The sequence below is a fragment of the Hemitrygon akajei genome, chromosome 11 (assembly GCF_048418815.1).
Source record: "Hemitrygon akajei chromosome 11, sHemAka1.3, whole genome shotgun sequence".
NCBI classification, from domain to species: Eukaryota; Metazoa; Chordata; class Chondrichthyes; order Myliobatiformes; family Dasyatidae; genus Hemitrygon; species Hemitrygon akajei.
In genome coordinates this window covers 129,019,221-129,046,544 of record NC_133134.1, presented here as the reverse complement: position 1 = coordinate 129,046,544, position 27,324 = coordinate 129,019,221, and the positions used below count along the sequence as shown (strand labels likewise).

At 37.2% G+C, this 27,324-nt stretch overlaps 1 protein-coding gene across 3 annotated transcripts in view; it reads right to left on the bottom strand.

Annotated features, from left to right (window-relative positions):
- Positions 1 to 4,449: 4,449 nt before the first annotated feature.
- Positions 4,450 to 27,324, bottom strand: part of adnpb (activity-dependent neuroprotector homeobox b) — a 34,776-nt gene continuing 11,901 nt past the window's right edge. For all 3 annotated transcript variants that reach the window (XM_073061655.1, XM_073061654.1, XM_073061656.1), the window contains exons 3-6: positions 18,879 to 18,925; positions 15,290 to 15,402; positions 9,755 to 9,847; positions 4,450 to 9,122 (exon numbers count right to left, since the gene is read on the bottom strand). In XM_073061655.1, coding sequence (XP_072917756.1) covers positions 5,439 to 9,122; positions 9,755 to 9,847; positions 15,290 to 15,397 — 3,885 coding nt within the window. In that variant the 5' untranslated portion in view covers positions 15,398 to 15,402; positions 18,879 to 18,925 and the 3' untranslated portion in view covers positions 4,450 to 5,438. The remainder of the gene's footprint in view (positions 9,123 to 9,754; positions 9,848 to 15,289; positions 15,403 to 18,878; positions 18,926 to 27,324) is intronic.

Genomic DNA, 27,324 nt, shown 5'->3' with positions numbered 1-27,324 from the left:
AAAAAAACACAAGCGAATCAGCACCAAGCTTTCCACCATATACATTTATCTAATCCTTCAAAATCTCCCCTGCCCCAGCAATTTGCCTATCACTAGACTTTAATTCCCAGGTTTTTCTCTCTCATCATCTGGCACCTCACCTGTAGCTAATAGTGATGCATAATCCAGAGAATGAGGTGGTTAACATTTGAGAAGCATTTGCAGGCTCTGGGACTGTACTCATTGCAGTTTAGAAGAATGAGTGGAGAAATCACATTGAACATTGAATAAAGACCTAGCTAGAATGGACATGTAGAGTATGTAGCCTATAGTGGGGGAGCTTGGGACTAGAGGGCACAGCCTAGAATCGAAGGTCTTTACAACAGAGACAAGTTTTGGCTGTGGAGGTCAAGTCATTGGGTATACTTGAAGAAGGCTCTAATGGGGTTGACAGGGATAATAAAGACTCGATGGCCAAATCATCTAACTCTGCTCCTATGTTTTATGGTCTTTTGACTTAACATCATAGACTGAAGGCCCTTCCCTGTGCTGTAAAGTTCTGAGGTTTTAAAGGGAGATACAAAGAGATGTAATCAAAACTAAGATCAGGACGCAAGTTATTAGGAAATATGCAAAAGGTAACCAAGACTTTTAAACCTCAGTACTATTATTTATTTGCAGTTGTTGGTGTAGTAGGCACATTTAGTGGTGAAGACAAGTTATCTCTGGAGCAACAATGAGCTGTACGAGCCGAGTCAAGCAGTATCTGCACAAGGAACTGTTGACATTTCCAGTCACAACCATGCACCATGCATTTCTGCTTCTTTAACAAGATGATTTTTTTTCAGAGGGATTAGTAACCACATCCAACCATCTTGGTAAAATGTACTGGATAGCTCACTTCACAGGAACCCACCAGGATGGAAGAGGATATCCAAGATTTCAGCCTAACATTTTATCCCAAATTCAGTCACCTTCACTACTGCCATAATTCCAATCACATATTCCTATAAGTATTTATTATTCTTAATACACCACACCCATTGAAATCAAATAACAAACATCACATGGGAGCATAATTAATACATAATTTTCATTGGGACTATAGGCATGACTTCCAATAAGAGCTACTTATGAGCATTTACACAAATGATCATAGTTCTTGTATCCTTATCCTGATAGCCATGGGGAAAAGTAGGCAGAATCATTATCTGAGTCCCATGTCCAACCATATCTTCCATGTTGCAGGTGTTAAGAAATACAATAGATTTCATCAGGCACTAAAATATGGATCTTTGAAATCTGGACATGTTGCTGATATTGCCTCCTGGAAACTGTTTTGAATTCTGCTCCTTCTGCATTATTGTCAACCCGTGATCCTCATTCCCTGTGCCCAAGAACATGCATCCATGCCGGCAAATACAATGCTAGCAGTTTGATCAGACATAAAAAATATTTTGGAAGCACCAAGTGGTTAATACTTAGTACCAAAGGACGCAAAGGACAACCAACTGATATATAGTGGGATGAAATTATATTTTTTTTAAAATCAGGAATGTTTCCAAATCTAGCAATAAAAACAATTCTTCAATTCTGATGAGTTGACATTTTGTCTGAAAAGATATAATGCCTTCTGACACCTGCCACAAAATCCTTATGAGAAAATATTAAATAGATTGGGCTTACATTCCAGAAAATAAATGCATAGATGACAACCTTGTAACACCTAGTTTCTAAGATGGTTAGATAAGTAGATGCCACATGACGTTTACCTGCTATGGGAAGTTAGCACTCAGGGTTATAGTCTCACGACATGGCAGAGTAAAAAAAAAAATTCTTCTCACCAATCTCTTTGAATTTGAGTCATGGGAATTAGTCAGTAGACTTTATAACTTTGGAAAACGGTACGGAGGACTGAACAGGAAAATGATGTCAAGGCCAATATATAATAGGCACAACAGAATGACTAATCTATTTTTGGTTTGTGATTATGTATGACATAACTTGATAAGATTAAAGTTTGCCTCTTATACTTCAATATATGCAGTATTTCAGTTTATTGCCTCAACTGGGGAATAGGACTTCTGAATGTCCAAGATTTGAATAACTGATAAAAATCAGCCAGTTCAAATAACCTTTCCCCTCAAACTAGAGCAGCTAAACAAAGCTTTGGGGTTTATTCTATGCATTCAGGACCATTTCCATGGTTGAAATTGATTAGGTACAGTATTTTCATCCTATTTTCAGTGTTCTTGTGAATTCAGTGACACTAACACACACTAACACAAACTCTTGGCCAGTGTTCATCCAATTTGACTGCCATTAACTAAACCATCTCAAAAGACTGAGGAGCTTCAACTGTGAATAATACCAAAGATAGAAATTCCACTTTCAGTTTCAGTAGTTTTATAAAAATGGTAGAACCAAACACAAAATCAAGCTTTAGCTCCAGAGCTACTATGCTAAATAGAACCATTTGCAAGCCTGTAAGGAATTTCAAAAAAAAATCAAGATTTTGAAAACATTGATCCTGGTATAATATCCTTTGCTATAGCTAATTAAAATGTCAAAATATTCCAAAGAAATTGATGTACTTTATATTCAATTATTGACTTCAGTTCTTTGTACTTATTACAGCCAAAGAAGTTGGATTGCAACACAAGATATATATTTTTTTAAAGATTCTCATTGCAGTCTGCCCTATGGCTGACTTCCAGAATAATTTAAACCTATTATAGGCAGCACTATATTATAGCAGTTCGGGCAATGCTTTACAGTACTAGATTGGTGTTCAATTCCTGTCTGCAAGTACTTTGTACATTCTCCACATGGCTGCATGGGTTTGCTTTGAATGTTCCAGTTTCTCCCTCACTTTCCAAAGCCATACAAGTTAGGATTATTAAGTACTGAGAATGCTACATTGGTGTCAGCAACACTTGCAGGCTGCCCAGCACAGACATAAATGATGCATTTCACTGTATGTTTAGATGTACGTGTGACAAATAAAGCTTTTCGTAAAGTTATGTAAGCATGTTACATACTGCCTAGCATTCTAAGAAATCATTTCAGAAACATCCTCAATCATATATTTAGTGCACACTCAAGCCTCTCACACCCATAATGATTCTTTGCAATTAGACCTATTCCTTGATGTTAAAAAAAAATAGATCTGGAACTACAATTTTTAAGTCAGAAGATAATATGTTAGCAATTGAGCTTAAAGAGACTTTGATACTAGCAATTATACCGATTCTATCCTCCAAAGCAGTCAGCCAACATTAAAGGTGCAACATTCTAAATAGCATTGCTCATGATTAGAAAATGATGTTTACAAATGTATTATCAAAACATACAAAAAAAACCATAAAATACACCATTTAATTTCTTTTTTACTAAATTGTTTATAAAGAGAGAAACCCCCATATTATCAGTTAGGAAGTAGTCCCAAAAACCAGCATATCCATCAAGTGCAGTCTACATTAACATTTTTTTCCATAAGTATTTTTAAGCCTTGACTATTGACCTAGCAACTTCAGCTTTCAATACTGTAGCTGGGAATTTAAATTGCTATAGTTAAATAAATCTTTCTGAATTACTAATGAAATTGAAACCAAACCCATTTAGGTAAAGAAAGTAGTCTAAGAAGAAATTTAGACAAATACCAATACAACTAGGACACCAAGCTATGCAGCTCAAGGACAGATAAGTATGAGCAGTAAATGTTATCATGACAGCAGTACACATCTTTACCAGGAATAATATTAGTCCATAAGTAAGGTTGCTTAAATTCTGAATTTTGTCAGGGTTCTTCTTCAAACTTTCCCTTGCAAAAACTTGTTCATAACCAAGAATAGTTTGGCAAAGAAACAACCTGGTTTCTGTTAAATTGAAAGGGTTATCTGAAACTAAATTGCTTTTACAGTTTCAATAACATGAAACAAAAATGCATATCAATATCTTAGTAGAACCTGAAAAGAAGTGGAATCCAGACTCCTAATCTGACTTGAGTTAAGGTGTTATCTTCAAAACTGAAGTACAAATTAATGTATTAACATTTATCCATGCATGTAATCCAACTTTACGGAGATTTACAAAACCACTGGATTACTGAATCATTACAACTAATTAGTCATGAAGAAACTACACAAGCAATTAAAGCTCACAGCATGTACTCTGAATGTACAAACACTAAATTTATAAAACATAACCAAAGTGTAGCAGTAATTCAAGTTGCACCCTGACCAAAAACAAAAAGTAATTTCTGCTGAATATTTATAGCTTCAAAATGATTACAAAACATATCTATTAGTGAACTTACAAAACAGCCTGTATTTAAGGTTTAAGTTTAAAATATTGTTGAATTTCATTAAATGGTCTTTAATCTGATATAAGGACTGCATTTTATTTAAAACTATCCACTATGGTAAGTACATAATGTAAAAATGCATGTAAATATCATACACAATAGAGTACGATAAAGCATTTTATTTTCCATAAGTGTAAATGAAAAGTACAAAGGAAAATAAAGATCACAAAAATGAAATTTACTACACAGACACTATTACATAGATGATACAATGTATACAAACACCATAATGGTGTTTTTATCCCTAACATATAACCTTGAAATAGGCAAAACTAGGCATTTCTAAATATTTGCCATGTTTTACCCAATTCACCATGTGCGCTGATCCAAACACAAATCAGTCAAATCAGCATATTATGAATTTCATTCCTAGTTCTGTAAGTAATTTAGGCTGAAGGGAGACTTTAAAAATGCATTAACATTTGAAATGCCAGTAACCATCAATATTGGAGCAAAGGATACATTAAACAGCAATTTGCCATATTACAGTAAGGCCAGTTATTATGTTCAGTAAGCTACTGGCCAAATGCTACCAAAGTTGTATAAGGATATGTGCAATAAAAACTAGTTTTATAATAATGTTGACAGACACTACAGCACAACCTCCTTCAAGCAGTTATCAAGTGAACTAAATGCTGCATTTATTTGACAGCAGGGGCACTAAAAAAAGGTGAATCATACAGTAAATCTAGAACAAGTACACAAGACCTATACGATAAGCTTCACTTAGAATGGCTCTAAAACTGTAGAAATATACATTCCAGCTACGCAGACTGAGTAAATGAATATAACAAACTTAAAGGTCTTATTGAAATCTATAGTACAGTACACTGTTAACCAGTAAGTACATGTTGGCCTTTCACTACCATAGGTAAATGAGAAAACATTTAGAAAGTAAATTACAATGCCACTTTTGTACAACTGTAAAGCAACCTGAGGGCAAAATGCAACAAAACCAGTTGCATTTTACTGCCCCCCAACCCCCATCTGTAATTCTGTACCTTTGAATAGTCCTTCAGATTTTATACACTGGCTTTTTTCATTTTCAGATACTGCACACAATTCACAGCAAAGCTCCAAAATAAGTCAAACTTTATGCAGGTTGACTACTTAACCCAACACCCGATGAGGATCCACAAACAGGTTCTGCCACATTATCAGAAAGACCATCATTTGACTGATCAAGGAGCTGATCAAGCTCCTCACCTTCACTATCTGCTGTGTTACCTTGCCATTCTAACAATGGATTAGACAAATTTTCATTTTCTGGCGAAACGTTTTTCCACTCAGGCCGTTCTTTGGCCCACTTTTCTCCTTCATTTTGGAACTGTGCTCCACTCCATTCACGTGGCCCCCCTCCCCAACTTTGCTCATCGTTTTCCAATGCAGCTTTTGTTTCAGAGGTCCGAGGGGGCTCTTCCTCCTCTTCACTTTGGGATACATCATCTGTCCATGGTCGTTTGATCCAAAATTCTTGCTTCAGCTCAGATGAAACATCTTCTTGATCAGATGCTTGTGGAGATACAAGTCCATCCTCAGCTGGTGAACCAGCTTCTTTGCATTCAGAAAGATCTTCCGAATCTTCACTTTCCGATTCCTTATCTTTTGATTCAGAAGATTGTTCAGGATACTCTTCATCCATGTTTGAAACATCATCCTTCAACCCCAATGATGCATTTTCTGTAAATGCAGGCTTTCGAAATTCATTATTTAAATCTTCAGGAACCATTTCAGAAGTTTCTTCCCTACTCTGCAAACCACTCATTTCACTTGATGACAAATCTTCACCACCACAAGTATTTGAAGCATTTTCCTCTATATTGTCTGGACTCATATTTGAAGGGCTTGCTTCTGCCATCTCAGCACTCATATTAGATGGGCTCTCCTCTACCATCTCTGCACTCATACTTGAAGGGCTTTTCTCCACCATCTGGGAACTCAAATCCAAAGCATTTCCCTCCACCATATCAGAACTTACATTTGAAGGACTTTCTGCCACCATCTCAGAACTCATATTTGAAGGACTTTCTTCTACCATCTCAGTGCTCTTGATTGAAGGACTTTCCTCCACCATCTGAGCACTCAAATCCAATGGTGTACCCTCCACCACTGCAGAGTTGGTGTTTGTAGGTCTCTCATCCACCTGAGTGCTCAAGTCTAAAGCATTGCCCTCCAGGTTTTCTGAACGCTGGTTCATAGCTCTTCCTTTCATCTTTCCCAAGTTTGGATTAGAATTTTCCTCCATCTGGGAGCTCAAATCTAAAATAGTTCCCTCTGTTTTTTCTGACCCCAGACTTAAACCTCTTCTCCCTTTCTCCAGTTTCTGATTTACTTTTTCCATGCTTGGCTTTAAAGTAGCAGGTTCCTTACCATCTATTTCTTTGTTATTTAGCATATTCCAAGTAGGCCCAAAGTCCATGTTATGCTTTACTTTTCGCATCTCCATCATGTTAAATCCAAGCAGTACCTTGGGCCTGAACTTCTCACAATCTCGAACACATTTCTTCCTCTTATTGCTGAAGTGGGAAGCAATATCCGATTTCCATAACCATAAGCCAGCTGCCAACTTCTCAATTTCTCTTCTGCTTGGGTAAGGTTGCTTGTTAAAATAGTTTGTAAGGAACATTTTTCTGGCCTCATAGGACTCATCCTCATACCCCTTGGGATCGATAGCTAAAACTACAGGCTCCTCTGGTTTATCCTCTCCCAAGGTAAAGCTCTGAACAGTTTCCTCACCATCCAATTTCCTTTTTTTCATTAAAGCAAAGTCCCCATATTCATACTCATATTCTCGCTTCATGGGCATTACACTTGGTGAATGAGTTACCTTAGCATGAGCAAGACTTCGATCCTGACCATTTTGTGCTTTTCCAACACCTCTACAGTGCACCAAATGCAATGTTATGGTAGAGGCTGTCATGTTACTTGTGTAGACTCCCAAACAATGAATGCATTTATAGGTAAGCTTTTTTTCCACTGGATGAATTGTTTGTATCACTTGATGTCGTTCCCTCAAGTGGTGTGCCAAAGCATCAGATATTGGGCCCTTCAAAATAGAGAAGCACAAAGGACAAAGGGTTTTGCCAACATCATTTTTATAGGGTAATTGAGTTTGAGAAATAGAATTCAAATCTGGCTTTATTTTAGATTTCACTTGTGGTTTTGGCTGCTGCAGTTGCCCTTCTGGCTTTCTAAAAGCCATGTTCTGATTCTGGGATCGATAATTTGTATTCTCCACAGAGGCACTCTCAGAGGTACTGTATGTAGTAACATGAAGCTGTATATTACTGCGACTACCTTTCTGTGTAGACAAATCAAAAGTTAATGTTGATTCAGTCTTGGGTCCCACTTCTTCATCAATATGAAGGATTCTTACATGTTCAGCCATCTTTTCAACATCATTGAAAGTGGACCGGCAGTAAGGACATGAGAGTCCATGTATAAGCATATGGTTAAGCAGCGTTTCACTAGGTAAGTAACGGTTACAGTAGAGACATTTGCTTGTGAAGCTATTGATCTTCTGAATGTAATTAGCTACAGCCTGGATCTTTTCAGCTTTATGCTCTTTCTCAAAGTGTATGCTATATACACTCTCTGGGAAAAGCTCATTACACATTGTACAGATCTTCCACTTCTGAGCAGCAGACCCAGCTAATGCAGGACTCTGGCTAGCAGAATTACTCAAGCCTGTTGGTGAAGCTAATGACTTTACCGCTGAAGTAGATAATCCTTGCATCCTTTGTGCTTGAGAAATACTGAACTGTGACTGTTTCATTGATAATTGACTGGATCCACTGTTCCCAGTCAAGCTACCCGCCTGAACGTTATATTGCATCTGAGATGGCCGCCTCTGTTCACCAGCACCAACTCCATATTGACGCCCATTGCCACCAGAGATTAGTTGTTTTACCGTTTGTGATCGTTGCTGAAGAGGAACTGGTAAACCACCTGGCAGCGGCAGCCTCATTTGTTGACCCAAAGGATAGTTATGTGCCATTGATGAAACAGCATATTTTGGTGGCAGACGACCACTACCTGACATAAGATTAACAGCAGAATTCTGTGCGTTTTTGGACATGGATACACGATTCATATTCTGCTGCATTGAAGTTTTCACACTCTGATAATTTCCAGCAGCTAAAGCCTTGTCGTGTGGTTTTGGTGCTATCAGCATCAAGGGTTTTGATCTTGGAACAACCACATTCGTATGCCCTATCATCGCCGTTACTTGGTATCCTATTCGTTCATGGTCTTCAATAACATGCTGAACCAAGGCTTCATAAGTTTTGGGTATGAAGAGACAACGTTTACAGTGCACAGTCCCATCCTCTCTTCCGTTAGTGGCAGAAAACGTTCCATTCACTGACTTGTCTCCTGTTCTTGCCACATAAGGAGCTGCCACATGCTGAAAATGTTCTCTGTAAATATGTTTCCGGACAACATCATAAAGTGGATCTCGGTAAGTACACTTCTTACAGTAATAAACTGCTTGTTCCACGCTATCAGCATGTTTCAGTTTAAGATTGCTATCCTGCTTTGACTTTTCATGGTGTGCATTCTTGCCTCCACTAGGTACTTTCCAGAGAGGTACATGAAATATCTTGATATGAGTTTCCAGGGTCTTTCTGTCAGCATTGTATGGGCAATAAGGGCAATTAATAAGTATTTTGTTTTCAAAATCTTCACTATGAACATTTCTGAAGTGGCTTTTGTAGGCAGAAAAAAATTTGGATGCAAATGGACAAGCACTGCAACAAAATGGCTTTGTACGATAATCCTGAAAAAGAGAAAAAAAAGTGGGTTAATTGTTCAGCTATTTTGCAATAAAAGGCAATCTAAGCTTACCTATGAATTAAATATAAATAACAGTAGGGTACTGCATAATTTATCCAATATTATTATACATATGACAAGTTTTATTTTTAAATGTAATGCCAGAATCTACTCCAAATCAATTATGTAGCATTCTGTTTAGCCATGGCATAGTTTTACTAACTACACTACAGTAGTAACATACTATTTTCAAATTTACAAGCTGGCTGATTCTCCAGTTAACGAGAAGGCTGGAGGCATCTTTATCAACTGCATTTAATCACAATTCACATCTAGAGAGGAATCAATATTGATTTGTAACTATACTGCATTCTTCAATTATAGCCTGAGCACTTCTCTACACAAATGTACAATAATTTACAATCCAAAATACTTCACCTTTTGGTTAATCAAAGTGTTTTATCAATCTTGAGTATCACAAGCACAGTGCATTTACCAACTTACATTTGCCAAATCATCAAAAACAAGTATTTCCTGTTATAATATAGTAGAAAAGCTCTTCCTGATAACTAGATATAATTATTAACATAAACGTAGCCTGGAAGTTAACATTTCTGTTTTTGAAATGAAACAAACCTGTAGTTTTGTAGAAGAAGGGTCCCAAAGTGAGACATCATCCCATGTAGTGTTCTTTAGGTAAAAGTCATTTGGTTCAAACTGCTTGAAATCCTGTAAGAACATTTTTAGTTGTATATGAAAAATTAAGAGTAATACTAGTATTCAACATATTAATCATAAAAAGTTCTCCTGAAACTTCCTAAAAAACCTTTTCTCCCTTTTTGACATAAATACCTAGTTTCAATCACAAATCACTTAAAACTAAGCAGCAAAGTGATACAGCATTATTAAGTGTATAATTCCTTCAGTAGCTTCTTCAAATAATAGGATATTCAATGCAGGATCATTCAATTGCTTTAACATCAGAAGTGATTATTTAGACAAACAGAGCACTACTGGCAATTCCATTCTCTGGCAAATTGCTTTCCTTCTGGTGTCAATCTAATACACTATGCAAAACCTTGTGTATTTTTTTCATGACTTTTATAAGCACCAAGTACCAGATCATAAACTGCCCACTTTGCAAAAGACAATTTTACTTCTAACCCCTCACAAGTAGATAATAGGCCTCAAGTGTAAATTCTTTAATTTTTCAGATATTTGTTTAAAACCCCGAAAACCTTGTTATTCACTGACAGCCAGGGTATCCACCATAAAGGTGACACCTAAATAGAGTGAACATGGAGAGGAGGTTACCTATAGTCAGGGTGGCGGGGTGGAAGGTGGGGGGGGGGAAGAGAAGAGTCTAGGACTAGAGGGCACAGCCTCAGAATACAAGGACGCCCTTTTGAAACAGAGATGAAGAGGAATTTCTTTAGTGAAGAGGGTGGTGAATCTGTGGAATTCATTGCCACATATGCAGTGTAAATCACTGGGCATATTTAAACTGGAGGTTGATAGGTTCTTGATTAGTAAGGGTGTCAAAAGGTTATGGGTAGAAGGCAGAACAGAATTGAGAGGGATAATAAATCAGCCACGATGGAATGACAGACAGACTCAATGGGCTGAATAGCCCAGTTTTACTCATTTGTCTTATTTCTACAAATTAATAATGTGGCCTAACCAGTTATAAAGGATCCTATTATACCTATTGACCAAATTATAAGTCTGTACTACCTCAGCTTTGAGGCATCTGCTGGTGAGCCATTACTTCCTACTTTTTAATTTGCCTTCTACTTACCCTATTAAAAATCATGTTCTTACACATCTTCAAATTTCCTCTCAACCTCCTTTGTCCTAAGGAGAGCATCTCAACTTCAACAGTTAATATACCTCATGCCTGGAACGATTTCAGTTTTTTTAAAATAAGACATCATCTTGGACTTTCAATATCCTTCCTAAACTATTGTGCTAAAAATAGGATGCAACCTCTAGTTGGACCAAATCAGTGTTTTACACAGGGTCACCATACGATCTGTAAGATCTTATACAACTTTCCTGCTTTTGTCTTCTTTCCCATAAGCTTCACTAACCATTCCCTCAATATGCCAAGCCATTTCCAATTGCGTATTCTTTCAAGAACTCTGCCATTTGGTCTATACTGTCTCATTCTTTCTGCTAAACCATAGTGCTTTGTTTTATTAAATTTCATGTGCCATCTCTGTGTTCTGACAACATATCTTGTTGTAGGCTGTATCTGTCCACCTCACCATTTAATGTAATACTAAGTTCTGAACTATTTGAAATTTTACCTGGATATCCACTCCCAACTCATTTATGTCAAAAAAACTAATTCCCACATCAACATATGGTAATAATCCTCTATTCATGCTCTCTATCTACTGTCCATTATCCTCAATTCTGAAAAACAGCTATTTCTATTAGCTTTACCTTTAAGCTAATTTCCTAACAAGGCTATCACTGACCCTTTATTTTCATGGGCATTGATCATGTTATCTAGCCTTTTATATGGACTATCAAACAGGTTAGTCAAACAGTATATAACTTCAATAAATTTACAATGGTGTTCTTCATTAAATTCAACTTTTTCCAAAAGTCTTAATTGAAAATCCCTGATTGCAAGTCTTAAGACATTCATAGTTAAACTGATTTGTCTACAGTTGTTGCACTTTACCTGCCCTCTGATACGTCCCCTGACTCAGGAGTAAAGGAACAACTGGTCATTGAGGGAGCAGGCAAGGGCAGGGCTATGTTGAGAGAGTGGTTAAGGTAAGACATACCATAGTGCATATACAAAACCTGTTAGGAAGGAGGTTAAGATTAGCTTCTTATTCTATACTCAACACAAATTCTGTTTTGCACCATGGCTTTGTGAAGGGCAGATCGTGTCTAACAAGCCTGATACGAGTTCTTTGAGGTGACCAGGCATATAGATCAGGGTAGTGCAGTGGATGTGATCTACATGGATCTTAGTAAGGCATCTGACAAGGTTCCACATGGTAGGTTTATTCAGAAAGTCAGAAGGCATGGGATCCAGGGAAGTTTGGCCAGATGGATTCAGAATTGGCTTGCCTGCAGAAAGCAGATGGTGTGGTGGAGGGAGTACATTCGGATTGGAGGGTTGTGACCAGTGGTGTCCCACAAGGATCGGTTCTGGGACCTCTACTATTTGTGATTTTTGTTAACGACCTGGATGTGGGGGTAGCAGGGTCGGTTGGCAAGTTTGCAGACGACACAAAGGTTGGTGGTGTTGTGGATAGTGTAGAGGATGATTTAAGATTGCAGAGAGACATTGATAAGACGCAGAAGTGGACTGAGAAGTGGCAGATGGAGTTCAACTCAGAGAAATATGAGGTGGTACACTTTGGAAGGACAAACTCCAAGGCAGAGTACAAAACAAATGGCAGGACACTTGGTAGTGTGGAGGAGCAGAGGGATCTGGGGGTACATGTCCACAGAGCCCTGAAAGTTGCCTCACAGGTAGATAGGGTAGTTAAGAAAGCTTATCGGGTGTAGCTTTCATAAGTCGAAGGACAGAGTTTAAGAGTCGCAAGGTAATGATGCAGCTCTATAAAACTCTGGTTAGGCCACACATGAAGTACTGTGTCCAGTTCTGGTTGCCTCACTATAGGAAGGATGTGGAAGCATTGGAAAGGGTACAGAGGAGATTTACCAGGATGCTGCCTGGTTTAGGGAGTATGCATTATAATCAGAGATTAAGGGAGCTAGGGCTTTACTCTTTGGAGAGGAGGATGAGAGGAAACATGATAGAGGTATACAAGACATTAAAGAGGAATAGACAGAGATTAAGAGACTACTAGAGAGGTATATGGAGGAATTTAAGGTGTAGGGGTTATATGGGAGACAGGGTTTAAGGGTCGGCACAACATTGTGGGCCAAAGGGCCTGTACTGTGCTGTACTATTCTATGTTCAGTGTTTTACTTGGTACATCACAGAAATTCTTAAAGCAGTAAAAATTATCTATCAAATGACTAAATTTAAATAGCTTCACAATGTATCAGATTCACGAGTATTCTATTTATCCTGGTTCAGACTCAATTAGCTTTAACAAATTATTAAGACATTAAAAAGACGAACCAATGTCAAAAACAAGCCACATTCTTCTGAAAATACAGTATTGTATTACAGATTGTGAATAATCCGAGATGAAAATGAAAAATGCTGGTAATAACTTCAGCAGGCCAGGGAGCATTTGCAGTTGGCATTTCAGATAAAGGGGAGCTCACAGAAATTTACAAACACCCGAATTAAAAATCTGCAGAAACTATGTTCCAATAATGTGTTTCCCAACCCCTAATTGAAGCCAAAATTAACAAACACAAAAGTTAATGCATGCGCCCATTGATTTAGTTTATGGTGGCAATACAGTTCACAAGGAAGGCAAAAATACTATTCTACCTAAGAGAATATAAGTTAGCGACAAATGACATCACAAAACGGAGAAAACCTCCAGGCACATTATATTATGCTACTATCAAGTATAACCTAATCCAGAAGGGTTTCTTCTGAACTTGCATCACAGAAGGATGCCTGACAGCTGTGACTGAATGCCATCATCTCAAACAAAGCAAAACAAAGCAAAATAAAACGATAAAATTTCACTCCTATATGAGCGCAATGCTTTTCATGCTTGCTTTGACTAACAAGTGTGGAGACACCTTCACGAACTCCACAGCCCCCGATGACCCTGTGATTTCAGTCTCTGAAGCCAATTTGAGAGTATCCTTCAGGAAGGTGAACCCACAGAATGCATCTGGTGTAGACAGTGTACCTGGCTAAATACTGAAGATCTGTGTGACTCAAGTGGCCAGAGTGTTTACTGACATTCAGTAAATTTATTATCAAAGCACATATACATCACCACATATAACCCCAAAATTCATTTTCTTGCAGGCATACTCAATAAATCTATAGCACAATAACCCTAACAGAACCAACGAAAGATTGCACCAACTTGAGTGTACAACCAGAGTGCAAAAGACAACAAACTGTGCAAACACAAAAAACAATAAATAAGCAATAAATATCAAGAACACAAGATAAAGAATTCTTACAATTGTCCGTTGGTTGTGGGAACATTTCAGTGATGGCCAAGTGAAGTTATCCCTTTTGGTTCAAGAGTCTGATGGTTGAGGGCTAATAACAATTCCTGAACCTGGTGGTGAGAGTCCCGAGGTTCCTGTACCTTTTTCCTGATGGCATCAACGAGAAGAGAGCATCTCTTGCTTTTACAATCCAGGAGCCCACTTGCTTCAAGCAGCCATCAATTGTACCAGAGCCCAAGAAGAATGTGGTAATCTGCCTCCACAGTTATTGTCCAATGAAGTGCCCTGAGTTGCTGGTAATGAAACACATCAACTCTAGCCTAAGGAGTAGGACTTAGAACCACTCTAATCTTGAGTACCATCATAACAGGTACTACAGCAGATGCCATTTCATTGGCCTTTCACTCAGTTCCGGAACACCTGAACAATGAAGATACATACATCAGAATGCTCTTCACTGACTACAGCTCAGCATTCAGCACTAATCAATCGCTCAACACTGATCACTAAACTCCAAGATGTGAGTGGAACTGGATCCTCAATTTCCGCAGTTGCAGATTCTTAGCCAACATCTCCACAATCACTATCAGCACAAGTACACCATGAGGTTATATGCTTAGTACCCTACTTGCCTCACTTTATACCCACGACTGTGTGGCTAAGTACAGCTCCAATACTATATGTAAGTTTGCTGATGGCACCACTGTTGGTGAAAGAATCAAAGGAGGTGACAATATGGCACTTTTTGCACTATTTGTCTTCTTTTGCATATAGGGTGTTTCTCAGTCTTTATATATAAATTCTATTGTATTTCTTTATTTTCCTGTAAATGCCTGCAAAAAATGAATCTCAAGATAGTAATGACATATGTACTTTGATAATAAAATTAGTTAAGAGTATCATTGATTATGTCAGGTTAACTACCTACCCACATCAGCTACCTTCTGCGTCTCAGGACAGTGAATTTTAGATTATTGTATAATGTACTTACAATACATTTCAAGAAGCTAACAAAAGGATAGTGTAAACAGCATGCAATGAGATTTCAATCCTGTTCACCCCTTCCAAAAATTAATTTTTACTTACCTCTATATGATCTTTACAATAGTCCAATCCAATATCTGTAAGGATCTTTTTCACTGTCTTACGAGCTTTTCTTAGATTTGCAAGGTTGTTAACAGGAAGTTGGTACATAGTTTCTGTTCAAACCAAAAAGAGAAGAAGTAAACCCTGACGGGAGTATTTTCCGAATACCATTAAGTATGATATGACTTACTCAGAACATCCTTAATCATTAAGCAAACCCAAGTAAACTACCAAAAGAATGAAGGTAATAGGTTTGTTTGTCCTCATTTGCTTTCTTTGTGTGCATAATTTCTTTAAATTCTTAAAATCCCATTCCACCAACTATTTTCAAAATTTCAAAGAATTAACATCATCTCCTAAGTTGTCAGCTCACTCCACCTGTACACTGATCAAACTGAGCTGAGTAAAAGCCAGGAATAAGAAGTTGAATAGCACTAATAAATTCTAGTGGAATGCAGCAGGTCAGGCAGCATCTATAGGGAGAAGCACTGTCAACGTTTTGGGCTGAGACCCTTTGTCATGACTAACTGAAAGGAAAGATAATAAGAGATTTGAAAGTAGGAGGGGGAGGGGAAAATGCAAAATGATAGGAGAAGACCGGAGGGGGTGGGGTGAGCTGAGAGCTGGAAAGGTGATTGGCAAAAGGGATACAGAGCTGGAGAAGGGGAAGGATCATGGGACGGGAGGCCTAGGGAGAAAGAAAGGGGGAGGAGAGCACCAGAAGGAGATGGAGAACAGGCAAAGTGATGGGCAGAAAGAGAGAAAAAAAAGGAGGGGGAGAAAAACTAAATATATCAGGGATGAGGTAAGAAGGGGAGGAGGGGCATTAACGGAAGTTAGAGAAGTCAATGTTCATGCCATCAGGTTGGAGGCTACAGAGCCGGTATATAAGGTGTTGTTCCTCTAACCTGAGTGTGGCTTCACCTTGACAGTAGAGGGCATGGATAGATATATCAGAATGGGAATGGGACGTGGAATTCTGACAGGATGGAATTAAATGGAAATGAACCCAGCTATGACACCACTATGGCATGAATGCAATTTACATTTTTGGGAACTTCTGATATGTTGTGAACCACAATACTGAAAGAACTCCATGGCTGCAATGACTTTTTTCATCTCAGTTACACTGCTGGAATGTAGTTCTAAGTAGAGGCACTGTGTCTGTCAAGAAAAAAGCAGAAAATTTATCACTGTTCTGTTTTTCTTACACCTTGCGCAGGTGGCCCACAGTATTTCCACCACAGAATTGAGAGCAAAATTGCACACAATGGTTCTGTCATGCAGAAATATACAGATAGAGGGATATTCTGTAGCTCCGCCTGATATAGTGAAGGGACATTTTTAAACACAGATTCCAATCAGATTAAACAGGTGGGGTACAATTCAAGGTAGATTGAACTCTATGGAAGAAGTGCATTTCATGGGCTAAACAGCTTTTTCTTGCTTCATGCTTATGTGCCCTTCTGATAATGCTATCTTTATTAAAAAAAAAATAACATATCATATGATAAAACTAAATAGAATCACAATGTAGTTTTAAAAAGAATTTTAGCTTCTGGAATAGTTAAAGCTAAATCAATAATTATGTGCATCATGAAAATTAAAGGCTAGAATTAATCATGCTGTTCTTTCAACTAAATTAGCCAGAAATCTATAAAGTAACACCAATTTCTAGCCAAATATATATTTAAAGGTTATTACATTTTGGCTTTTATTTCTCTTATAGCTAGGAGGGCGGTGTTGCTCCGCCTACTCACGCTCAATGGTTACGTGATGTTATGTCATGCTTAAATTTAGAGAAGGTCCGTTGTTCAATTTCTGATTCTAAACAAGACTTTCAAAGATTGTGGGGACCATTTTTGAACTACTTTCAAAACCTTTGATTTGGTGTTAAAGTACAGATGTTGGCTAATAACATAAATCACTATAAGGACTTCTTCCCATTCTTCTTTCTTTCCCAAACAGCTTCGATCTTGGTAGTGGGTTTAGATTCTTTTTTATAATAAAATTATTACAATTCAAATTACAATTTAATTAATGTACGTGTTTGATTATGAATATAGGGTACTGCAATTGCTAGTGTGATTTAAATATAATGTATTTGGTACTATTCTATCCTTTTTTTGATTCATAATATATATCCTCATGTACTCTGTATTCTTCTATGTGAAGATTAATAAAAATATGGAAAAAGAAAGATTAACTACTTATTTCTGTTTGGTTAAGTCACAGAATATAATGGGAAGTAAAACCTGGTAACACTTGCACATTTTTAAAAAATTACAATTCATTTTAGGATTTCCCTCAACTTGAAACCTTATTCTAAATACAAGCCTCAAAGACAAAGAAATTGAAGCAATCCATGCTTAAATTATTTGCAAGTGTGTCCCAGTTAACCTTTCAGAAGGCTTTGAGATTTAAAAATGAAGGCTCAGTACTGATGCCTAGATGTTGAAATCTTTTGAGATTAATCAGCAATAAAACATCACGCAAAAATATTGCATCAAATGTTAGCTTCTCAGGCTACATAAAGCCTGAGCACTTGTGAAGCCCATAAAACAAATACACAATTAAAAAAAAGAGAGCACCTTAAATTGATTAGGAAACAGAATAACTGACTAACAATACTAAAGAAAGAATTTTATTAGAAAAATTAATTTTGAGAACTTTCTTTTTTAAAACAAAGCACATCTTTTCATACAATGGAATCACCAAGTTAGCAGAAAGGTTTAAAAAGTAGTTAAGGGAAGGCACTTAGGCCTATATTACAAAGCTGTTAATAAGGCCACACCTGGAATACCGTGCACAATTTTGATCCCCTTACCTAAATACAGTACCAGTGGATGTAGTACTAAAGGAGATTTACAAAGCTAATTCCTGGAATAAGAGAGTTGCCTTATCAAGAGGTCACAGTTTAGAAGAATGAGAGGGTGACCTTATTCAAAAATAATATACCAAAGAGGCTTGCAACAAGGTGATGTTGAAATGTTTTGACTAGTGCAAGAGTCACAGAAACACACCTACAAAATAAGGGACCTATCAGTTAAAATTAAAATACAATGAAATTCCTCAGGTGGCAGTCAGTCTCTTCAAGTTCTCTGCAACAGAAAAGTGAAAGCCAGATTACCAGATATTTAAGGTAAAGTGGCTAAATATTTGAAAGATCAACGAATTGAAGGTTATGGAGAAATAGCACAGATGTGGAGTTGAGGACAGCATTATTAACTGAATGGTGGGGCAAACTTGCAGGACTTGATGGCCTACTCTTTGAACTATGTGTGATTTCTGAATAATGGAAAATTATGATGTTCCAAATTGTAGCCAGGGGAGACTTGGCTGCTAGGAAGTTACAGAAATCAGAATTAGAAGTCTATATTCCTAGGAGGCCACACATAAACATATTAAAAATACCACTGCTGCTGAAAATCTTGAAGTGAAAAAAGGAGGGAAATATTAAAGTGGGGCAGTATTGGTGAAGAGTGAACTTGTTAATGTTTCAAGTGGAGGATATTTCATTAAATGTAATATACCTGGATCAGCAAAAGGTTTAAGTTAACACTCCAATTCATTAAATAAAACATCTCACCTGAACTTTTGTCCCCAGATTTAACAGCTTATTGATGAACTGGATCTCTGTAGAAAATAAAATACAACTTTAGACTATTAAGACATAAAAAGGACAAGATGAAAAACAAACTAATCCACTGTACAAAAATGTTATACTTAAGAATGAAATGCATAATATATCATTAAAAATGGGCACATGGAACTAATCTCAGACATTTTTACTGGCCAATTGGTACAGTTACAAGAGGTGCTTCACAATAACCATTTTTTGGTGCACTCACCAGGTAGTTAAGATTGTACGCTTGTTATTTCAAAATGTTGTAAAATTGGGAATGGATGTATTCTCCACAGTTACTCAAGGCCATGATGAAAATATATCAAAGGTTATCAGATAGAGATAAAGGAATTCTAAAATTTTGTCAATTATACTCAATAATGTTTCTTGGAAATGAATGTGCTTGAAATTCTATCCATGTACTTTTAAGGAAGAGTTTTATTTAATCCAATAGTAAGATTCAGGATCAAACCAAAGACTAGCTTTTGTTTTGCTAAAGCTTCATGATTGCAATGAGAAGGAGTCCAGTTCACTCCATGGCTCTAGAACAGTTCAACCATTTTTTCACTTTAGGATCTGGCTTTGGGTGACTGAAACACAGCATCACACAAACATAGAAAGTAACTAATAACCAATCACTTTAATATTTTTTCTACAAAAATCGGTGTGGATATGATTAAGACAACAGATATTTTGATACTAGAGATGGGCCTGGAAACATACTCTCATATTCAGGCTCTGGCATTCCAATTTGATAGAGTAATACTCCCTCTATCTGGAGAAATCAGCAAATGGGGCACACTACTCAGGGTAACATTACATGTAGCTGGCTCACTTCTCAGCAAGGACACAAGGCCTTAGCCACCAACGATTAAAAACTGACCAATCTACTTGGCAGAGTTACATGAGGCAATGGATCTTTTTGATCTACTTTGCTCACACAGGGCAGCAATTAGGGTTATTAACATGCTTTTGGATGCACAACTCTCACTGGGGACTAGAATTATAACCAGCAGCTCAAAGTAATACTGGGATATGTCGATAAGCAGAGTGATATTGTCTAAACTAGCAACAAACTTAGACATCTATGTAGATAATTTTATATCAGTTAAACACTAATTATCAACAATTGGGCAGCCCCTAATTTTAGTTGCTGCAAATTCTACATGTAACACATTCTTACAGGAACAGAATAGATCCATATTCAAACAAAATGAAAATACTGTTTCTGTGTATTCCACCAGATTGTATTTTTGTTTCTTTTTATTTTATTTAGAGATACAGTGCAGAAAAGGCCCTTCCAGCCTACAAGCCCACCACTCAGCAACCCACCTATCTAACACTAGCAAACACAGGGCAATTTACAACGACCAATTCAAAAACAAAAAGAGAATCAGCTTTAATATCACCAACATGTCATGAAATTTGTCAACTTAGTGGGAACAGTACAATGGAATACATGATAACATAGAAAAGAAATAAGTAAATCAATTACAGTAAAAAATACATAGCTAAATTAAAAATAGTGCAAAAGCAGAAATAATAAAAGTGAGCTAATGTTCATGGGTTCAATGTCCACTTAGGATGGCAGAGGGAAAGAAACAGTTCCTGAATCGTGAGTGTGTGCCTTCAGGCTTCTGTCCTTCCTTCCTGACAGTAACAACGAGAAGAGGGTATGTCCTGGGCGATGGGAGTCCTTAATGATGAATGCTGCTTTTCTGAGGTATTGCTCCTTAAAGATGTCTTGGATACTACGAAGATAAGTATCCAAGATGGAGCTAACTAAATTTACAACTTACTGCAGCTTCTTTCGATCCTGTGCTGTAGCCCACCACCACCATACCAGACAGTGATGCAGCCTGTCAGAATGCTCTCCATGCTACATTGGTATTAAGCTACTAACTGGTACGTCTTTGGACTGTGGCAGGAAACCATCGTATCCTGAGAAAACCCACATAGATCAAGGGGAGAGCGTATAAACTCTTTATAGATGGCACCGGAATAGAATTCCAAACACTCTGACCTGAGCTGTAATAGAGTTGCACTAACTGATAAGCAACTGAGGAATTTTGAACCTGGCAAGACCTTATAATTCATGGAAATGACTCAACTGTACAAAAATCGTAATAAAATTAAGCATTCCGTAATTATGTAAAATTACGTACGGCATTTCATTTAGTTGCTTCCTGTAAAAGCAATGTGACCTGCTTTTAGAATACAGGCCATGATGTCCAACTATGAACTTTGCGTCAGGAAATCAGGATGGTGGAATTGGGAGAAGGTTCTAGAGAGAGCTGGGCAGAGAGAGATTGGTGACGGGCACTGGTGGGGTTTGTGTTTTATTTGCAGGAGATGCAGAGAGAAGATCGAGAGAGACAGCCATAGGATTCGATCCAACAGGAAGACGTGATTACAACAGCGCTTTGCGAGATGGAAAAGTCCAAATGACTGATGAGATTCAGTGTTGTGAGTAATGGTCATACCCAGCTTTTGGACAATACGGGCTCCAACGATGTGCACATTTAGACTGGTTTAATTGTAATGGACTCCTTTTTTCCCATCTTAATAACTGTTTGATAAAGCTGAAATTAGCAAATACACTTTCTTTATAATTGTAAGCAGTGTATGATCTGTTATTTCTTGCAGACGGATAATTGTGTATAGGCAGTATTTACACATTTGCTCAAATCGGGGTTCCGTTAATCAAAACATATTAACTTTTCCTGTTCGGTTGAATCCAAATCATACTGACCCTAAATGTTCATTGTTAATAAAAGTGGTTTTCTCACTGCTGAGTCCAGTGGCTTTTGGCAGAGCCTGATAATGAGTCAAGTTCGCATATGAGCTTGATGAAGGTGAGGTACAATTATCAGACGTTAATTAAACAAACTGTTATATATAGCAACACTCAAAATCTAATGATCACAATACCCTGTTCCAAGATTATGGGGAAAGCATTCTTCTTGACCCATATAGTGTCTAACAAAGATTCCATCTTATGCATTTATTACAACTTTAGTTGAAAGACGATTACCCAATGAAGCTACCAATATAATTCAAATAAATTAAAGTAGTTTATACAGGAAATCACTAAAAAAAATACCTCTAACAGACATTAGTTCAGTGCAATTTTTCTTTTCCCATCACCCTCAACTGTATCAAGCCACTGAGCAACTTTTTTCATTAAGCAGTCTAAGTAACTGAGACTTCGGTATAAATTCTAAGTGTTTTAGCCATTTTAAACTGTCCTTAATTCAATGACTCATAAAGCCAACACAACTGTCTGACATTTAACCCCTTTGGGTTCAAAATGAAAGTAACTGTGATATTTTGAAGCACTACACCATCCTTCCTTTGCATTACTTTAATATATTGCTATTGTGTGCAATTCATAAAGAGGCAGACCTCTTGCAACTTACGTATGACTTGTTACCTGACTAAAATATTGTATTTTTTTTAAAAAAACAGAACAAGCATGAAAATGTTATGGCAGACCCATGGGTGCAAACTGAAGTATGATTCGACATGCAACTTATTCCATTATAAACAATGCAACTAGTTTATGTCATAAACACTATCTTATTTAAAGCAGTTCACAGGAGCAGGTTGAATTTAGAATAAAATGCTGTACCAGAATTTGATTTGCTAACAATTTGTGTATAAGGGAAAATATATCCATACATAGGAGCCTTCAGTGGATTGCTCAGCAAAATAAAAATAAAATGCTGTAAAATCAGACTTGGCATATTTAATAGGCCAAAGCTTCTCCATCTATATTAGAACTAATACATCACACACACAAGCTTCAACAAGATGTGCACTACCAGAAGTCACACTTAAAAGTGATGCAAATGTCCAAGCAACTTCATAAATTGGGAAATTAATCTTTACGATATAACATTCAAGACATTTAAAAATTGCTTACTGATTAAAAAAAACGTTTGAATTTCAGTAAGCACCCATTCATTATCTGCGATGCCTTTCTTCATTGTGAACCTAAACATAAACGTTTAATATGCAACGATAGTTGCAGTCACAAGGTAATAATTCATCTATGCCTCAATTCGCTAGCATGGTAAGTATTTTACTTTTACTCAACTGACTTATTTTTATAAAATTCAGATTGTAGATTGCAGCATTGTAAACATACTTTTGAGTATCACCTACAGCTTGGCCAACACAAGTTGTTTTCTCCTGAGCCTTTTTGAATTTCAGTTCAATTTACACTGCCATTGAAATAGAATTCAACATCTCACTGGCAACACACCTTCTTGGGTTTGCCATCAAGACTGCAATTACATGACAAGCAGTACCAAGGCTGGCACTGACTGTCAAGTAGAATTACACCATTCCTTCAGATTTGGGAGGAATAATTTCCTCACAATTAGTGCCGGTGTCAAAAGAAACGCAAGTGCAGCAAGGAACCATAGCAAAAAAACTGGTTGATATGAAACACCTAATGAAATAAATGCACACCAAGACACCCAGAGACACTAAAGCACTCAATTCCCCTTTATGAAATTGGTGCAAGATGCAAAAGACAAAACAAAATTGCTCTTTATTTTTCAATTTAGAGTTCAATAAGGACATTGCTTGCAGTCCTCTTGCTCACCATCAAGAGCGAGATAGTAGCACAGCAGATAAGCAGGTTCAATCTTCACCTTGAACAATGTCTGCCCAAAAACACACTATTACATCAATTCACTAAACTCCCCCAGTCTACGCTAATGACAGTAAAATTCAAATTTCAAAAAGTAATTGATGGGCTTGTGAGACAGAATAAGCTACAGGCAGTAGGGTAAAGGGACTGATGAGAATGCTTTTATAGTGTACATAATCTAGATTATTTTGAAATGTAGAATGTCTCATATTTTTTCAATATTGAAAATCTCTTCACTCTCCACTTTTTCACAACCCCAGAGCAGCGTAACACACTTGGCTTAGTGGAATCAGCACTGGTTTTTGCGGTGGATAGACCTGAGTTTGAAACTGGCTAGGTCCCAACCTGGGCAGCAGCAGTATCTGCGTGGAAAAAAGGCCTTCCATATCTTGCTACGAAAACCCTATGGACAACTACACTATCTACAGGGTCACCATGAGTCGATGGCAACTCCATGGCATTCAGCAGCACCAACCTATACAGTGTTTACCTAACACCTTCACAAGCAAATACAGAAGATGCAAAATGCATGCTTTATCCTCTTTCATTTCCACCTTCCAAGGATCCAACCACTATTTCCAGGTGAAGTAATTTACCTGTACTTTTCCAATTTAGTGAACTCATTTCAATATAGGTACATGGAGCTTAGAAAAATAGAGGGCTATAAGTAAGCCTAGTAATTTGTAAGGTAGGGACATGTTCCGCACAACTTTGTGGGCTGAAGGGCCTGCATTGTGCCACAGGTTTTCTGTGTTTCTATTTCAATATCCATCATGTGACCTCCTCTGTCAAGGCAACAAGAGATAGGTTGACTACTTTGCAAAAGACTCCCATTTAAGTCAACAAGAGTGACCCCAAGTTTCAAATTTCCTGTCACCTTAATTCTCCACCCAATTTCCATGCTGACCTACTGTTAATGGCTCCTCATTCAAATGAAGCTTAACGTGAGGTTATGGAAAAGCTTCCTCTTCATCTGACTTCTAGACGAGCAAAATTAACACCTTCAGTTTAGTTTTCCATTCCACCCTTCTAACTTAGAGACTTGTGTTACTATTTCAACAATACCAGTTTCAGCTTTTACTGTTTTTTTAAATAAACTTTCAATTCTTCTACAGCCATCATCCAGCTTTCGTGAGAAATAAAATTCCTCCTACTATATATACAGTAATCCGCTTCAGGCACTGCTACAAGATTTTACTTTCAACTCTGGCATTAGCAACCCACTAACTTGACATTAAGTGTATTATCTCTTAATCTTAGAGCAATGTTGTGATCGACAATACAGCCTTACTTTCACCTTGGTAAGAACGCCAACTTCCCCTTATCTCTGGCTCAAATTACCGATTAACTTAGGCACCATATTATAGGTCATTACCCAAACATTTTGTGTAAAGTTCAGCTGACTTTCTGATCTTTAACATTACATTAGCACACCACTGACCCTCTTCTTAGTAAACCTTCCCTAATAATACCTTCTTGGCAAATCAAATTTTCCAGCATGCTTTAGAGTTTTATCCAAAAAGCAGGCATGTTCCAGATTCAGAGAATTCTAAACTTCAGTTATTCTCAAAAGGCTTTCAAAATGGCAAACAGAACTGTGTAAAGTTCAAAACTAAATTCTGAAGTTAAGAACCATCTTTTCCTCCCTGCAAAAAATAACTCTTGAAATTGTCTATAATTAGAAACACAAATTCCTACACCAATTGCAAAACTCCATGTTACTATAATAGATTTCTAAAATAAAGAGTACAACAGTGGTCATGGACTGCAAGAAACTTCACCTCAGAATACAACTCAATATGAGCGACAAAAATACAAAAAGATGGAGGAATTCAGGAGGTCTAGCAGCATTTGTAGAGTCAAAGTCATTCTTAAAAAATTAAGGACTGTCACTATATCTTCATAAAAATGACAAACCATAATTTCACCACGGTGTTGTACTTACTGAGTGTACTGATCTCACATTAAAATTATGCACATGTTAAGTGGCTTTACAAAGGATTTCACTATTGCAGTTTTATTCATTCTTCAACATTTAAACAACATAAATGAAACAACACTTTCAAATTTTAAAGATATCCTTAATTACACTGAAACACAAATAAACACTTAAAACATAAGATACGTCTCAAAGATTCAGCTGCACTATTATATATAATTTAGAGATTAAAAAATCCAATTGCACACTTGTTTGTGTATATATATATACAAACATGAAGATATGTGATTTTGCATTTTTACCACCTGACAGAAAAATATGATTGAAAATGTGATAATTTGCATTACTACGTCAGGCAGCAATTTGGAGATTTGTAGCTTAAAACATATACAGTGAATTCCAGTTAATACATCGAGTCTAGTATTTTCTGACCCAATTAAGCAGTTGCCCAAATTAGCCAAAGTTTCATGGGAATAGTTAGTTATATACAAAAAAAAGACTACCATTTAACTGAGTAACAAATTATATATAAAATTTGTTACTCAGTTAAATATATATATATATATATATATATATATAAAAAAATGGAAGACAGAATAAATTAGAACATTACAATACTACTATAATAATATAAAATGGTGCATTGGTTCCTAATAGCTATGACTGAAGAATATATCCAGTGTGTGTTCTTCTAATTGACTAAATGAACAAGATCAGCAGAGACCCCTAGTGTAGATAATGGACTTTCATATAATGCTTTCAATGACTGAAACTTCCACATCTTCATTTTCACACTCAAAATGATTTTAATATTCAAGGGGTGGCATGACAGCAGTGTTTAGCATATGTTTTACAATACCCACTGCTGCCTGGAAGGAGTTTTAGGTTCTCCCCATGACTGTGTGCAAGAGATGAATTAGAAACTGATCAGAAGTACCATCAGATTTCTGTCTACTTTACTGTCCACATCAACTTTCCTAAAAGAACAGAGATGTATCAAGTACGTGATATGGAGAACAAATCAGATCTCCGATAATTAAAGTTCAAAGTACAGTTATTATCAAAGTATCTATACAATACCATATACAACCTTGAGATTCATCTCTTTGCAGGCAGCCACAAAACAAAAACATAATAGGACCCATGAAAAACCCCACAACAAAGACCATTAAACATCCAAAGTGCGGAAAAAATAAAGAGTGAAAAATGCGAACTGTACCACAGAGTCCTGGAAAGTGAGTGCACAGCCACGACGCCAGTCAGCAGGGAGGTGAGTGTGGCCCGTTAAGGCTCCTGCACCTCGCACCTGATGGTAGTAGTGAGGAAACAGGATGGGTTCAGGTGAGGGATCCTGGCTGACACGGAATAACGAGCTAAACACTGGTTGTCCTCTGCCCTTAAGTGTTTTTTAATCTGGTTCGACTCTTAAGTCAACTGATCATCATTTCATTTTTTGCCCTCAAATCCAGGTTCCACTGCTACAATCAGGAACGAAATCCACTCCAGCAATGGCCAACGCACTTGTATTTTCAAGAGTCAAGTTCGCTGACTCTTTCAAGATACCACAAGAGCAACAGGTTATTCAGATTGCAACGATCGTAGTCCGAAGAAAGTACATTTAGTAGAAATTATAGTTATGCCAGCTGCCCACAAAACATTGCCATATATGTATAATGGATTAACGATACTGCAATTCAAGATCCTGTCAGTCTCATCCAACCAGCATAATGTTTCTTTCCAGTTTTCTCCAAATTCAAAATGCCAAAAGCACCAGATTGACCAAGTTCCATTCATCAGCTCAGCTGGTTTCT